General features: G+C 30.6%; 2 protein-coding genes across 3 annotated transcripts; one reads left to right on the top strand and one right to left on the bottom strand.

Annotated features, from left to right (window-relative positions):
* The first annotated feature begins 153 nt into the window (after positions 1-153).
* LOC112775310 (cyclase-like protein 2) lies at positions 154-2,878 on the top strand. 2 transcript variants are annotated; one of them, XM_025818879.3, is made up of 7 exons: positions 154-727; positions 802-846; positions 938-1,010; positions 1,420-1,517; positions 2,086-2,156; positions 2,273-2,318; positions 2,458-2,878. In XM_025818879.3, exons 1-7 carry the CDS (start codon positions 400-402, stop codon positions 2,487-2,489), a joined length of 693 nt encoding a protein of 230 aa, XP_025674664.1. In that variant the 5' UTR covers positions 154-399; the 3' UTR covers positions 2,490-2,878. The 2 variants fall into 2 exon arrangements, with proteins under 2 accessions (XP_025674664.1, XP_025674662.1); XM_025818877.3 differs by lacking the exon at positions 2,273-2,318 and having other exon boundaries at positions 331-727.
* Positions 2,879-13,897: 11,019 nt separating this feature from the next.
* Positions 13,898-15,874, bottom strand: LOC112776261 (cyclin-D3-3). Its single transcript, XM_025820343.3, has 4 exons — positions 15,034-15,874; positions 14,732-14,933; positions 14,500-14,633; positions 13,898-14,412 (listed from the first exon to the last, which is right to left on the bottom strand). The coding sequence occupies exons 1-4, from the start codon at positions 15,619-15,621 to the stop codon at positions 14,110-14,112; spliced, it is 1,227 nt and encodes a 408-aa protein (XP_025676128.1). The 5' UTR covers positions 15,622-15,874; the 3' UTR covers positions 13,898-14,109.
* Positions 15,875-17,958: the final 2,084 nt, after the last annotated feature.

Genomic DNA, 17,958 nt, shown 5'->3' with positions numbered 1-17,958 from the left:
CAGTATCTCTGCCTGAAACTTTATCTTATTTCTGAGATAATGTTTTCTCTCGTGCCGCCCATTTTGTATATACATTTTCACGGTTCATGATTTGTCATTTGTTTTGATTTCTTATCTTTATTATTTTTATAAATATATATTAAAAGAATATCATTATTCTATAATTCTGCCTAATTTTTTTTTAAACAATAATTATTCTTTGGTAAATTACCAAATCCTTCACCATCAGTGAGACGGATTATGGAAGGAAAAAGAGATATTTTCTAACAAGCGGTCTCCCTAAGACTGATATTGACGACTGAATTATTCTTGTTTTTTTATTACTAAAAAAATAAAAAAAAAATTAAGACACTAATTAGATCTGTCTAGAGTGAATAGCAGCTTGGCAACTAACAAAGAATGAAGTCTCCATTGGCGTGGCTTGTTGTATGGTGCACCTTGTCCCTCGTAGGTGGTCGGCGAGAGGTGTACGATGATGATATGCGGTTGCGAATAGTGGACATCAGCCACAGGTATCAGGCTGACATGCCGGAGTGGGAATCAGAGGGCGGCATCGGGCAGTTCCTATGGCAGGTTAGTAGCATGAAGAACGGTTCCATGGCCAACGCTTCCCTTATGAAGCTCCCTACTCACACCGGCACCCATGTGGATGCCCCCGGCCACTTCTACGACCACTACTTCTATGCTTCCTTCGATGTTGACTCCCTCGATCTTCATGTCCTCAATGGTTAATTCCTCACAACCCTCCCTTCTTCACCTCTTTCATTTTCTGTTAATTCTTCTATGCTGATTTGTTTATAGGTCCTGCTCTGTTGATCGATGTTCCAAGACATAGCAATATTACTGGTATGGTATATCTTTAACTGTTACTTACTACTTCATGTGTTTCTGACACTTCTGTGGATTAAATGAAGCTATGTCTCTTTCTGTGTTGCAGCTCAAGTTATGAAATCGTTGAATATTCCAAGGGGTGTCAATCGTGTGCTCTTTCGAACACTCAATACCGACAGGTAACTGCTCTTAACACAACATTAAGACATTTCACTATTTCAGTACTGCTAATACTTGAATTTTTTATGAATCTGTTGAAACAGGGGAACACTATAAGCAAAATATGTATTTATTCCCATTAATGCTGTTCTTAGAGACTTTGATAGCATTTATTTGTTGGTGGAAACTTACATGCAGTTAGTTATCTTCATGTGAAATTTATATTTGAGAACCATTAGAAGATTTGACAAGTTTAATTAAATCATTATCTAACCATTTTCAATTATCAACTACATATGAAAAGGACAATTGCATATGAGTCTTTACCTTATTTGTTTCTTAATTCTTATATATTGGTATTTTGATCTCCAAGTCTAATCTATAATGTTAATCTTCTTTCACAATCTTTGGATTTCATTGCATTATTAGGCGGCTCATGTATCAGAAGGAATGTGACTTAAGCTATGTAGGATTTACAGTGGATGGTGCTCAATGGCTAGTGGACAACACTGACATCAAACTTGTAGGTAAGCCGCAAATTGCTTCTCTGCCCCTTAAATTGATTCTTTGACTGTGATTGCTTCATAGGTATTTTGTACATGTCGTGCAACATAATGAGACTATAAGAAACTAATCATTTAGTCAAGTTGCTCTTGTAATGAGTTGAATAAAAGAAAAATTCTTTTTTCTTAGTTAAGATAGGGCAGCATAATCTTATTTAGTAATGTGAATGCCACGAAGTTGATCTGGCATCATTATATTATGATTATGATGCCATTTATACACTATTTACTCCTAACTGGAAGTGTACTATTACAAAAGAGTCATCCTAAAATTTAACGGATAACTAGAATTTCCGCAGGTTCATTTGTTGTTGAATGTTGACATTCATTTAAGATAATTATAGGGAAGTGTATCATTTCTGGCCATTACTCTGAATCTCTTGACCTCCTTATACGAGTTCCCCGGTGTGATCCGGATCACCATGTTCAACTATTTTAGTACTTTATTATTTATATGTATCTTAATCATGATCTTAAGTAAATGCTATATCTTATGTTGCCTACTGACGGGCTTTTCTGTGATAAAATTTAGGAGTTGATTACTTATCAGTTGCTGCTTATGATCACTTGGTTGGATCTCACCTAGTTTTCCTAAAAGACAGGGTAAGATTAAAAAAGTTATCTTTTGTGGTTAATGATTTTGATGTTATGCATATCACTACATGTTAGTTAATTGTTAGCTACCTCTTTCATTCACATCTTGTGGGTCAAATATACAGACACGGAAATCTCATTTTGTCCACTTGTCAAACGGAGCTCTTGAAGGTTGTTAAGACCAAGTAACCTTTGTTGTTGATGTTGCCTTTTCTGTATTCTCATTATGAACAATGCTATGATGCACCAAAGTTTTAGGAAATGAAATCATCATGAGCATGACATGAACTAACAACTCCAAATACTTTAGGAAATCATTCCAGTGGAAGCCTTGAAGCTTGATGATATCCCAGCAGGATTATATACAGTCCATTGCTTACCTCCTAGGTTGTCTGGTGCTGAGGGATCACCAATACGCTGCATTTTGATCGAATAATAACAGTGTAAGTGCAGGTTTGATTGATGCAGAAGGCTTGGATCGGATGGGTATCATTATAGTGTTGTTTGATGTATTCACCAGTCTTAATAGCATTACATTGAATCTGGGTTTCTTTTGCATGCTAAGTTAGAATCACATGTATAGTAGTATCCTTGGGGAGCAAGATAGCATAGCAAGTTAGCAACATTGGACTTCAAGTTTGTTGCCATACCCTCTCGACGAATTCAATCATCACACTGTATAAATAAGAGACACACAAATAATTATATCTCTAATATATCTTTTTATAAAAGAGCCTTCTTTTTATATTTGCATGAAATTTGCCTGGACTCATTTTCTTTTTAAGAGTCAACAAAGATGAATCTCCAGATCTTTTAATCTTAAAAGTTCTAATATTATATGATAAAATGAATTATTCTAAAATTTTAAGTTAATAAAAAATATATATAAATAATTATCTCTCTAAAATAGTAATAAAAAGAAAAAAGTATAGTAAAAACTAGAGTCTGCAAACAAAATACACCTATAGTAGGTTTTGGTCTCAATTGGAAGTTGATAATGGGTGTTTTGATTGTGTTTTTTACTATTAGTAGCAGCTAGCAAAGGGAAGTGTGCAGTAGGTTGACCATGGTCCATATCATGAATATAATGCAGGTAGTGTGCCTGAAATCATAGAACGAGCTTTGCTATATGTAATGGGTGCATGCATGCCCCTTTTAAGTACTGTGTTCTGATCTTTCAGAGGCCCCAAATGCATGGATCTTGTTACAATGTGAAATTCATAAAGTCAATCTCTTCATCCCCACTAATGTCAGGCCTTGTAAACTGTGTCCTGTATATAAAGCATGGTAACACTAACACAGTAATATAAGTAATGGTATCAACTAAGCAACACCAACAAACTATATCATCAGTAAACTAACAAGTTAAAAAGACCAAACATTGCACACAACGCAATCTAGAATAATAATGTTCTAGATACCACTTCTGTGACATGTGACGACGTAACACTCGTCATTTGAATATATTACGTAATCTTAGTCTCAACATGGAAGAATTTAAAATGTACTAATAATTATGGGATGATAATCTACTTCTACTATTCTTTCCGTACAGAAAGAAATCTTGTGAATATCACTATACATTTACTATATTGCCCCTTCTTCTTAGTAATTAATTTTGCTAGATAGCAAATTTGATAAGATGATAAGTATGTCGGTCTCATTCTTATTGTTGTAAGAGTTAAGTGAAGTGAGGCATAGATAATAATTGAAGGTTGAAATGCACGTGAAGATAGAGGTAGCTGTGTATATATATGAAGGACGAATGTTAAATTCTCATATAACAACATTGAAGAATGAACACACACACTGTTACTCTCTACCTACTGCTCAGGATTAGATTTGTCTGTTCCTATCTTGATGCATTCATCATTAACCGTTCCCTTCAATTCCTTTCATCGAAACCTTCACATTCCAACCATTTAATTATCTTAGCTTCGAGAATTCTACTGACCCACCTGCATGCAAAGCAGCTAAAATTGTACCATTTAAGACACTCACGGGTTCTATCTTTCTGTGATGATGAAATCAACTCTGCCATGTGGATGCCTCTAACTGCACACTCTAATCTCATCTCAATTTCTTGGACCATATCTCAATTCTTATATCATTATCTTGTATAAATTCTAGTAATTCTGCGTATAAACCAAGTTGGTTGAATACCACTCGTTCAATTAATCAAATATTCAGAATTTAAATTTAGTTTTGTGTATACAACAATTGATTGTTATTATTAATTTTTTAGTTATCCATGGTATTTCCTAATCTGTGACAGATCTAAATTCTATTTAAAGATCTGTAGCTGGCCAAAGAATTATTGCATGCATAAAACGAGATTCGAACCTCTCACATTTACTAAGTGGAGGAGTGAGTTGACTATTTGACTAATTTAAATTGATTAATTGTCAAATTGAAATAAAGTTAGCACTAAGGAGAACGTACAGCAGAGACATTATAATTTGTAACATTACAGACGCAAAGTAATATCATTATTTGCTTAATCATTTCATCCATCCGTACGGTTTCATTTATTATGTGACTATAATTTTGGCACGAATAGAAAGAAAGTTGAAACGCTTTTTTTTTTAATTTATTTTTTTTGTACGAGATACTTGCATTGTTGATGACTGTAGAATTTTGACTTTTTCATGAACCCTACACCAAGACACGCATGTCTTTTGTTTTTGTGTATTTGTTGGTGTCCTCATCATACCTTGTCTGTTTTATTTATACCTACAGTGATGTTATGTACTACGTAGTAGATTGCCACCACTTCAAGTATGCGTTTTCCAATAGATAAGGTCTTTAATTTTGCTCTCTTTACCATTTATGATTTACAACTCACTCCTCCATAGTCACCGTTTTTTACTACCTTACTCTATGTGCCCTTCTTTAATTAATAAGCCTTAAAACAAAAGTTTAATTTTTATGAAAAATGCTATTTGTACACTAAAATTAACCACTAAAATCAGCTAACAATGTATTTGTGTATAAATACATGTGTGGTTTAATTTATTTTTAATGTGTATTTATATTCTAACATGTATTTTATACTAATGGTTGATTTTGGTGGTTGATTTTAGTATACACGTAGCATAATCCAATTTTTATTTCCGCACAATGTAAAGAGTTTTATATAATTATTCAATTAGATTAATATATTTAAATAATTTTTTAAACAATATATCTAAAAATCATTTATTTTTAAGTAAAAATTCATGTACAATTATTTTTATTTAAAGTTGATAATTGAGAATTATTAAATTATAATTTAATCAAATTTATCAAATTATCTAACAATTTTCAAATATCAATTTTACTTAAAAACAACTGTACCTGAGTTTTTACTTTATTTTTAAGGTTGTAACAATACATGAATGGTTGCATTGTCTCACGTTAATAAATACAGGCATGTATATATTAATATATAAGAAGCAAACCAACTAACTTTAATTTATTTTAATATGACCATCATCATGTTGCAAATTTGCATACTTCAATCTAATAAATTTCACCACGTTTTCTCTATTTATCCATTCAATTAACACATTGAACTTATTTTTTGGTAAAAATTAGGTATAGTAAACTTCACGTGAAGTTGATAATTGAGAACCGTTAAATAATTTAACTGATTTAACTACATTTTTATCTAACAGTTTTCAATTATCAACTTTACTGCACCTGAATTTAAACTAACCCTTCTTTTTATCAATATTTAGAGAAGTTATAGCCGAAATTGACTTAAAAGGAGGTAATATATGAGAAGGGTTGCATGGGGGGTTAGTTACTTATTGGGGTCACTATTGCCTGTGAAAAGATACCCAAATCTTTGTCTGATAAGTCGGACATACTCGGTTGCAGCAATCACTGCCAAGTATCACAGATTTGAGACACAAGCTAAGCCATGTCATATGGCCTCTTTGGATGGCCATGGCCCCCTCATCATAACATCTAAAACTTCACATGTCCTTTTCTTCTGACTTTCTAAAGCAACTACATATTGATCCCTAAAATGGGATGCTCCCTTCCTTAACAATTAACCAATTTCCCTAAAAAAAAAAAAAGAAAAAGGAAATGATACATATCATGTTAAGTACTTCAAGTTTATTGCTTCACATTTTTCTTTGTGTGTGTAATATTTTAAAATTTGAGACTTGCAATTGGAAAAGAATTTTTTTTATTAATATAATTAGAATTTATTTTTTATACAAAATCAAAATAAACAATTTTAAACAAATATTTAATCGTGTATTACTACATCAGTAAAAATAATTATTTTTTAGATTCACAATTTTAAAAAATTATATAAACGCATGAATCTAATTAGATGTTGTATAAAATTGTCATACTCGTCGTATCAAAATTAAACTCTTTAATAAATATAAATAATTAAGCTTATTTGATGACCTAGATTAATTAAAACCCTAAAAGAGGATATTTGTGGTTTAGGCTAATGAAATTGAAAAAAGAGAGGGAAAATGATTTAGCAAGACACACACACTTGTGTGTTTGCATTGGACCACTTAGACATATTACTGTTTGTGCCCTTTTGTTTTGGGTATTTAATGTTACTTGTCCCCATCTCCCTTATAAACGTTTTATTTTCTATATAAGACATCAAATGAATATGGTGGGGTAACCCTATTGAGGCGCCAAGATTATTATTTGTTGAGATGAGTCTACTCTAACCCCATTGAGTAAATTAAATCAACATTTGGCTTTCAAAGAAAAAAATATTTCCATTTTTTTTAAGAATGGTTGAAAAAAGTTATGGTGAAATTCAATTTTTAGATAATATTTTAGAATATATCTTTTTATATTTAATGCATTCTATCATACAATAATTTTGAAACAATTATTGTATCAATTTTTTCTTTCATAGTATCATAAATCAAATCTTTTAGTGGTTAAAATGAAGATTTACTCACTACTTGTCTACTTATATTATTACTATGAGCTTCCAAACAAGTTAATAGCTCAATGTCTTATTCTCTGGACATGGTTCATTTTTATCTACTTAGTATAGTAGGTGATAAAAACCAAAATTGTCATAAAACAACGTGTGCTATTATTGCCTCAGTTCATTTAGGTAGCGTTTGGTGGAGAGACAGAGACGAAAAGATTGAGACTGAGAAACAGAGGTTAAGAGACAGAGATTGAAATAGAAATTGAAACAAGAATAAAATTCTAATTTAATTTGTACAAAGGGTAAAATTGGAATTAATTAATTGAAATGAAGGTATTTTAGATATAAAATGTTATTAAAGTTTCAGTCTCCATCTCTAAAAATTTTAATCTCCTATGTCCCCACTTTTTGGAGGTTTTCTGAAATACTGAAATTTTGGAGACAGAGACATAAATTTTAGTACCAGTTTCTAAATCAACAAATATGATACTGAGTCTCAGTTTCCCAGTCTCTGTCTCAGTACCTCGAAACAAATGCTACCTTAATGTTTGCTTTTAAATAAAGTCTCTTATTTATTAGTGTTATTTATTAGTGTTAGATTAGTCTAGCTAGCAATGCAACCCAGGTTGATCAGTTTCTAAGTATAGTTTAGATGAATTAATCATGGTTATGAAATTTTCAAGATTGTTAGAACAGTGATTGGTAATTACTTTACCAGAACTTGAATTGTACCTTTCAGGTCTTCATCATAAATCTAATTATTCCAACAATATTCTCAAATGTTACATATAGTAGGCCCATGTAGATATAGTTAATTAATTAAAATTCATTATGGTTAGAAATGTTTGTAGTTTGGACCACAATGCGATCTGATCTGAATTTAAGATAAAACATAATACCGATGCTGATGATAATAATTGTCTTGTAGGCATTTATATACGTGTGTCTTATTGAATTAATTGATTATTCACACATCTTGATGAGTATATGTATATATAAGATAGCCAAATTATAATAATGTTTCTAGTGTTGAAGATTTTTGTCTCTGCTTGAGAGATGTGGTGGCCAGTTAAAATTTGATGGATCATAAACTAACATTGGATGCCAATTGCTGATGGTGGTAGCAAGAAACATTAACTGTGTAACAAATTGTGATAATAATTTGGTCACGCATCAGGTGTGGAAATGCAAGTTGACAGAGGTTTTTGGGGGGCCATTATTCATGCATCAACATTCAACTGCGCTGTGCATTGAAATAGAATAACTTTGGTTTTTTTGGGGACCATATTGTATATGGAACTTGTTGGATAGTTACTTTCCTTTAGAGTTTGAGATATTCACAAATCAACACGTTGGCCTCAGGACTTAGATGCCTCTAAATTTGTCTCTGCATCTCTGCTATACTTCCACCTTTAAATCAACTTGAAAAGCTAAGATCATCTCTAGTGTCCAAGGATAAAACAAATGAGTTTTTCTTGCTTTCTACTGATAATATTGTAACCCTCTGTTAATTTGCTTTTTGGTTGTCCACGGTGTTTCCTAACTCGTCATGCCAAAGACTAATTTACCGTTGATTGGAGCTTCATTTAAGGGTTTGTTGCTGGCCAATGGATTACTGCATACATAAGGCGAAATTCGAACCTTCGAACACTTACTTTAGAGGACGAGTGAGCTAACTACTCAACCAACCCAAGTTAATTATTCGAGACAAATCAGTAATCTCCAAAGAATTCTAAAGAATTCATCAATTCATTAATTTTTCTATACTTAATACAATGACTCATTAAGTCATTATTGCTCCTATTTATATTTCTAACAAATTCTAATGTGCTAATTAACCAACTAATTAAGCGACTCAATATTAGTTGTGTCGTAACACTTTTTTATTTATTAAATAAAATTTAATTTATTAAATATTTTATATTTAAACGATTTTATATGTGTATTCAATCACATAACATTATATTAATAAAAATAATTATTTTTTACATTATTTATATGAATAGTCATTCAAAAAAATAATTATGATCGTACAAGTGTGTAAAATATTTTATATTATTTATACATCAAAAATAATCTCTATTAAATATGTGTAAAGGTATTGAAAATGGAATTAACTATGGTGACAAATTGCTTATAACTTAACTAGGTCATTTTAGGTTTAAGTTTTAAAAATAACAGGAAATAAATATTTGGATTATATATAATGAAGTGTATTTTAGAAAGAAAACAAAATAGTATACCAATCATTTCTATATTTCTATTATATATAGTATCGAAGCCTAGATTATATGGATTTATATCACATTTGTAATTAAGTCATATGCGAGTTTAATTAATTTAAATAGAATTTATATTCTATTAATAATAAATAATATATAAGTCAATATATATTTTTCTCTTTAGCCTCCTCATGATAATGACTAGTCGAACCACTGTTTTTTTACATTCTTTTTTTAAGTTTAATTAACATGTACTGAGAATATAAAATTATTTTTTGTTATAGCTAAGTAAATTCAATTAATGAGTAAAACAACTTATTATAACAACAAATATATTAATATATGATTGAATAATAATGTGAAAATATTTCATATTTTATTATATTCAAATTTAAGTCCATTGATTATCTCTCTTACCACACCATGATGACGAAACATAGAAACTATAGATACAAACTCTGGATTTTTTTTTTTCCCTCCTTCTCTGGATTTCAATTACTTTTCTTCAAATCTTTGAAGAATTTAATTACTTTAATATGTTGACTACAATAAAATTAATTCAACACATAATAGGCCAAATTAAAGGATAATGGATGTGACATTTTACCTTATTAATAGAGTGGGCTACCTCCACCTGTTTTGTATTTATCATAGAACAGTTGAATTAAAATTATATATATGTATTAAAAAGAGAAATCAGCATATCTTAGCATTTGAAATAATGCATGGGGACAATTGAAATTCTCATATATTGTTTGTGTGGATTGACAAAATCATTTGATGCAATCATACATTTCCATGTAAAAGTTAGATGATGTAACCTCATGAAATCATAATTTAGTACACTAATAATAGCATGTTGATGTATCAACCTTGTTTCTAGGTGATATTATTTTTATTTTCTTCTAAAATTTTGTACTTAATACTCAATTTAGTCCCGAATTTCAATTTAGTGCCTAAAATTTCAATTGCTTCTATTTAGTCTCCAAAATTTATAAACGTGCCTCATATTAGTCTCTGAAACAATTTTTAGTATAAAAACGTTAATGAAGCATTGTTATAAACTAGTTAAAACTTATAAAATTATACAGTTTTAGTTTTGGTATTTAAATAGCTAAAAAACGGTATCGTATCACTTATTTTGTTAGGTAAAATTTTAATAAATACTATTTACAATGTTATTTTTGGGTTATTTGAGTGCCAAAACTAAAACGAAATCATTTTATAAAGTTTAGTGTGGCATCCGACAATTCAAGATAGTGTTCCGTTAACGTTTATACGTTGAAAATTGTTTCAAGGACTAACATGAATTATGTTTACAAAATTTAGGGAATAAATAAAAGCAATTAAAACTTTAAAAATTAAATTGAGACTTGCATACAAGTTCAGGGACTAAATTGAGTAGTATCTCAAAATTTTGATTCTAGCAAACATTGGAACCTTAGTAACATAATAAAAAAAATATTAAGTGCATACAAAAAAATTAGTTATCGAATTAATTATTATATATTTATATATAAATATATGTGGTTAAATTTATTTTTAATATATATTTTAATGTATATAATTTTTTATATACCTATAGTATAATTATAAACTTGTAATATAAAGGAGAAGGATATTAGCAAGTCTAAATGACAAAATCATAATTATTATAGAAGAAAAAAGTTAGATTGGTTGATGAGTATCTAGAAACAATGGTTAAAAGTTGTATCTAACTCGATGCTAGGAAGATTAGCACAAATTCTTAATTATAATTGATTAATAAATCCCTATTACACTAAAAGGGAAAGAATATAAGAAATTAATTAAGTGTGCAGAAATTAAGAGACAGAAAGAAAGCAGAGGGAGGGTCCACCAGCACTTATGGTCCTCTTTTGTTGTCCTTTTGGACTTTACAGCTGTAAGCAAGGAAAATATCAGACTGAAATTTCATTAGATGAATTTTAGCCCAAATTTTTTGTATTTATGTGAATCAATTAACTAATGCAAAATAAATAACACAAGGACAAGGTTGAGTTAGACTTGGTCAAAAAAGAAAGTTTTTAAATTCATCAAGCTTATGCATCATATTATTCTTCAATTATTGTTGTGGGGACGTACTTATTCATGGTCTCACGAGTCCTTATTATTAGCTTTGGTCCTAAAACAAAAATAAATAATTTTTATTATATGTGAGTTCTATTCTTTTAAAATGACTCAAAAATAAATTAAATAATTTATAACTGTGACCACATTAACATAATTTAAGAAAGAAAATATTAATAGAGGCAGAGACAATCTTCCTACAAAATCAGATTTTGTCCCCCATAATAAAATCCACTGCCTTAATGCATTACAATATCATAATTAAGGATTAGTGGGTGTTTAGTCAAAGCAACCACAAAAACTAAAACCATTTTTTATATTTACTTATTGTCTTACTCATTTCTGTACACACTCCACTTAACAGAGACAAACCAATCGAAAATGTTTGGTAACCAAAGAAAATCAGCCAAAAACAGCCATAACTTGCCTTATTTAGCATTCATTAAATGTTGCGACAATTAATGAATGCTAAATAAGACAAGTTCTGACTGCTTTTTTTGTCTCCATATCATTACCCCAAACCAATATGGCATTGTTATGACTTTAAATTCCTCCAATAAAAATTGGTCTCATATACTAAGGTAAGAAGTCTTAAAATATATGGCATTATTATTCATTTATTCTTATTCCATTTTGCTTTCATGCAATGAATTTAGATACATTATCTTTATAGAAATTATACATATAATATATAGTAGTTATACACGTGAAAAAAGCAAGGTGAGCTTTAATTTTATTTTCACATGGGAAGAAGAAAGAAAGAAAAATAAAAATAACCAAAAGGTGAAGCATGCACTATAGTCACTCCACTAGAACGATAATCATGAATCTTTGCATTCATAAAAGAAAAAGGGTAAGGAAGAATTACAAAAAGGAAAAAGAAAAGAAAAGAAAAATCTCAGCGCAATTTAGAGAAAGAGAAGGTCTACGGAATGTTATCCACATGGTGCATGCCACCTTTTCTTGTTTCTTTAAAAAGAATGCACTTAATCATCTAATCCAACTAACGATTAACAAAGTAATTAAAAGTCTCCATAAACATGATTAAGCATTTGTCTCCTATATATTAGTAATAAGTAAGATTGAATATATTTTGCAAAGTTTATAACTACATTATTGAGAATATTTTGTATACTTTAATTTGATGTATTGAAAGAAGTAAGATTACAGTGGAATTGACAGAGATAGCAGAGCAGAGAGAGTTTTTATTATTAATTAAGATGGTTAGTCACTAATTAAAAAAAAAACAGTACATTCGTCCTTACATGCCTGGCCCTATGAGAACTTCTAAGATTGCGTGGAAGCAAGAGTCCGCAATTAATATTATTGCACAAAATGCAACTCTTTCCAAGTTGCCAACTATGTGCATAGATTAATTAATTCTAAACTTCTGATTAGTAAGTAATACATGGATCCATTAGCTACCAACATGTTATTAGTTATTACTCAGGCCTCTATCATCAAATATGAAGTCATGAAAAATTACATTACTCTCAAATCAAAAATATAATCGGTGAAAATTATTTGATAATTTAGTATACTTGATTAATTCGTTATTGAATAATTTTTAAATTAATTTTCGAAAAATTTTATTAATTATATTAGTCTTTAAAAAATACAATTTTAAATTAAATTAGTCCAATAATATTCAGTGTGACATGATAGGATAATAACAGCAAATTAATACTTCGAACAAAAAATCATCATATCATGCGACATTTAACACGACACATCATTTAACAGTTAAAATGACTCATTTGATTTAGAACTATAATTTTTGGACTAATATAATTAATAAAATTTTTCGAAAATCAATTTAAAAATATTAACCTAACCATCATTTTTAACTATGATTTTTGGCAGGAAAAGAAGTGAAGAAGCGCAAATATGAATTTGCATCCTCTAAATTTTAAATTTGTACTTTAGAGGATAAAGTGTGATCTTTTATCTTTGAATAATTTTTTTTATATTTATTTTTAGTCTCATCTATAAAATAAATAGTAAAAAATCATACTTTATTCTTTAGAGTGAAATTCAAACTTTAGAGAATCCAAATCCCGCAAATATAAGTAATGAATGACAAATATAAGTAATGAATGAGTAGAGAAGAGGAATAGTTAAGTTGGTATATATATTGAATTAGTTGAGGGGTTAGGTTAATAGTTAATAGTAGTGAGTAGTGAGGGATTATTAGGGTCAGTGGAAAAATAATATTAAAAGAGAAAGGGTGATGGCCCTTGTAACGAGGTCAAAAGAGTGAAACCCCCAATGAAGAAGAAAACTGGCCGACAAACCACTCTTCCTTTCACATGCAAACAAACAAACCTCACCTTCCTAATCTCTGCATAACAACCCTTTTTTATTATTTCTTCTCTCTTACCAATTTCAAAGAAACTAATTAATTAAAGTAATGGTAGTAGAAAAAGGTTTGTGTGGACCATTTTGGGCGCCCATCTCAATGCTCTACCCAAACACATTCAAACACATAATAATAATAAGGCAAGTGAATAGAATTAAAAGTTAAAACACACACATAAACAAAATTGTTCCCAATTTATTATACTAGGAAAATTAAAGATGTAACATATGTCCAGATTTGGTATGGTCTAGAAGAGATATATCATAGTCCTCATTGCCAACTTTGTCCCTCCTCTTCCCCTTTCTTCTATGACCTTGTTGGACATTGTTGGAAATGAAGAGATTGAGAATAATAATAAGAATAGTTAAAAGATCAAAGGGGTACTTTTTATGGGGTGGTGCCAACAATTCCGACAATGACCCTGTTAAGTGATGACAATTTCAATTGTTGTTTCTTGTTCTTCAAGAGAGGCTGAGGCTGAGGCTCCTCTTGTGATGGTGATGAACATAACAATGATGACCCCACCACTTCCCATGAATCGTTGGAACCATCATCAGAGCTGAACACTGCATCAATTACGCCACTTGGGCTACCAGGGATTTCCTCATACTTTCTCTTCTTCCCCCTACCACCATTATTATTGTTATTTGTCACCTCCACTATGCCATTATAACATTCATCTACCTTCTCCTGTACACATGCATTGCAATTTATTAATTAATCTGCATTCATTGCATCACCACTTACTACTAATCTAATCTATTCTAATATACTAACCTTGTTAATGTTGAGAACACTAAGAAGTTGGTTTTTGTATTCCACTCCCTCAGTGCTGTGATGAATCTGGCCTATTACATTCAGCATTGTTGCAGTGGCCAATACAGAAGGAAGACAACCAACAAATCTTGAATCTAGATACCAAAAATGATAATAATAATAATAATAAGCATTCATTTAAATAATGAGATCTAATTGAGGGTTAATTAGTGTTGTTAATTATTATTCTTACCCAATAGCAAAGAGAGAAGAAGATTCTCACAACGCTTGAGAAACTGCCAGTGAAGATGTGTTTTGAGTCCCAACCTCCTTATAATGTGATCTAGAAATGAGAGTGGTGTCACAGGGTGCATCTTCCAATTCAAGGTGGACAGAATCAGAAGCTCCATTCTCTGAATAGTCTTTGCCTCAAACACATATTTTGCATCTTCAACCTGATGATGATTCATGATCAAATAATAATCACATTATTAGAAACGTGATGATGAGTTTTCTGAGATAATTTTTAAATAAAGGAAAAAAAAAAGCACGTACTTGAAGGTCCAAGAGAAGAGGCACTTGAGTTTCTTCAACTTTAGCAGCCAAAGAGATGCAAGTGACAGAGGCAAGTTGGATCATCCATGGCTTCTCCCTTTGAAAATGGAAGCTCAAGAGGAACCTATCCAGATAAGTAACGGCAAGTGTTGCCGTCAGAGCTGAGAACCCGTAATGAGCATTCACCTTAAGCATCCATTCAACTGCTTCACGACGAGCCATACACACAGAAGAAGAAGAAGAAGAAGAAGAAGGATCCAATGCTTTCATGACATCATCGGCATTGTTATAATAGGCTTCTTGGTCAAGCTTCTCTTTGGAGAAGAGGGTGTTGAGCTCTTCATCTTCCCAGAACATGTCCTGCTCCAACAAGAGCAGAGGGTCAAGGGAATGGAAGTTCAAGTTGAAGTTGACACCATCATCATCTTCTTCTTCATGGTCGTGGTTTGTTGTGACATCACTCTCTCCTGAGAACTCTTCTTCTTCTTCTTCCCACTTTCCTTCGTCGCAGTAAAGGGCATCGAGGACAGCGTGTTGGTGGTGATGTTGTTGTTGTTCTAGTTGGTCATTGTGATGTTGGATTGCCATCTTCTTTCTTCAGAGAAGAAGAAGAAGAGGGTAGTGTGTAGTTGTTTGTTCATGGTAAAAAGAAAACACTCATCACTCTCACACCCATCTTCTTCTCCCTTTACTACTTTTATTTCTTCGATGGAAGAAGAAGAAGGAAAGCAGAGAAAGAAAAACAGTGAGAGACAGAGAGAGAGAGAGAGAAAGAGAGAGAGAGATTGATTTTGAGCAGAGTAGGTTTCACGCTTGTCTTTTACATATTTATACATCCATCAATTTCTTAAGAATACTCAACACTATTTAATATTTATATTCACATACATAAAACATAGGTGGCTACTCCAATGAAGATTTAATGATTATCATCATGTGAAGATACATCATTTTGACCATTGGATGATAGATTGTAGGGCTTGATTTGATTTGAAGTAAAAGTGTTACTTTTATTTAAAATGTTGCTAAATAAATAAGTTACACTTTTTGAACAAGGATCATCATGAGAAGATGTTTTTGCCATCTTCATGGGAGTAGTTGCCTAAAACATAACCCTTTTTTTAACGTTTTAGAGGTAACTACGTTCCATTTGATATTGTGTTATAATAAAAGAGTCGATAAGATTTATTATTTTTTAATATTAGTTAATCATTAATATTTAAAAAATGGAATAAATGATAAATAATAAAAAATAATAAAATTTTAATTATTTTTCATAACAAAAATTACAAAAAAATAAAAAATAAAAATATTAAAAATATAAGATATAAGATAGAAAATATCTAAATCTCTAAATTTTTGTTTTCATTTTTATATTTCTGTTCCAATAACCTTAATTTGAAATTAAATCATCAACGCTGTAGTAGAGGATGCATTTATATGTATATAAATTGAAAAGGTTGAAGAAAAGTAGAAATTTTTTGGATTATGCAGTTTAAAATTTTTTGTGACAGTATTTTTTTTATAATATTTTTAAGGTTAACTGTGATGTTAGTGTTTTCTCAAATTTCCTTGTAGCAAATTTTAAGTGTATTATCTTCGATCATTATGGTACTTAGGTGCTAGGTAATCCAGGAAGTCTGTTCTTTGATTCAATGTTTAAGAATGAATTATTGCCAACCTAAAATAGTCTTATGATTATGTGAAAAATTAGTTGTGAGTTTTTAACTTGTAAAACTAATTCTATAAAGATATATTTTTGACTGAATAATATTATCAACAATATTGCAGGTAATAATATAAATATTATAAAAAATATTATAAAGTTGTTAAATAAAAATTAGAAGTTGTCATTCACTTAGATTAAAAAAAGAAGCTAATATTATTATGAATTGTCTAATTAAAATAGGAATTATCTAATTAAAACTCTGAGCTCTAGCACCTCTGATTAGGACACATACCTCATGATAGGATTGTTGTAATGAAAAAAGAATACAATGACTTAAATTTTTCTGTTTATAATAAGAGTAGTGCTAGGGAGCTAATGGCCTAAACGTACAATGTGTACAATGGGCTAAATCTTTGGTTTATGAATAAAATGAACATCACCTAATACCATGTCCTGAAACCACTCATCCCAAAAGCGTAACCTGACAGGACAATGTAACACTAATAATCATATCTCTAATACTTTCTAAACCTTCATTGTACACATTGTCCGCTTAGGTCATTGGCTCCCTATACTTTCTCTTATAATAATCCTTGTGACTCATGTCACTATGCAAAACAAAAAAAAATTACCATATACAACTAGAGTTTCAAATAGTGAAAATAAATTTGACATTGTCCATATGGACATTTGGGGACCTATAAATACAACTTCAATTTCTAGTTTCAAGTATTTTTAATTGTAGTTGACGACAAAAGTAGATTTACATGGCTATATTTTATGAAATCAAAAGGAGAAGCCGCTGATTTGGTCAAAAATTATGTTAAAATGGTTGAAACTCAGTTTGGCATGGTAATTAAAAATGTTAGAACAGATAATGAAAATGAATTTAAGCTGCTAAATTTCTATGCATCTAAGGTATAATACATCAAACTACCTGTGTTGAGACTCCTCAACAAAATGGCACAGTAGAGAGGAAACATCAACACATTTTAAAAATTACAAGAGCATTGATGTTTCACTCAAACATGCCTAAAAGGTTCTGAAACTTTGCAGTAGGACATTTAGTGCACCTAATAAATAGAATTCCTAGTACTCTACTGCAAAACCAGTCACCCTACTACATTTTGAAACAAAAATTACCTAATATATCATGCCTCAAGATGTTTGGATGTCTCGGATATGCATCAACATTAACAGCACATAGAACAAAACTAGATCAAAGAGCTCTCAAGTGTGTATACTTGGGGGTCAAA

Source organism: Arachis hypogaea, chromosome 19 (genome assembly GCF_003086295.3).
Source record: "Arachis hypogaea cultivar Tifrunner chromosome 19, arahy.Tifrunner.gnm2.J5K5, whole genome shotgun sequence".
NCBI classification, from domain to species: Eukaryota; Viridiplantae; Streptophyta; class Magnoliopsida; order Fabales; family Fabaceae; genus Arachis; species Arachis hypogaea.
Note: the sequence above shows the minus strand (reverse complement) of the source record. Positions and strands in the feature narration are given on the sequence as shown.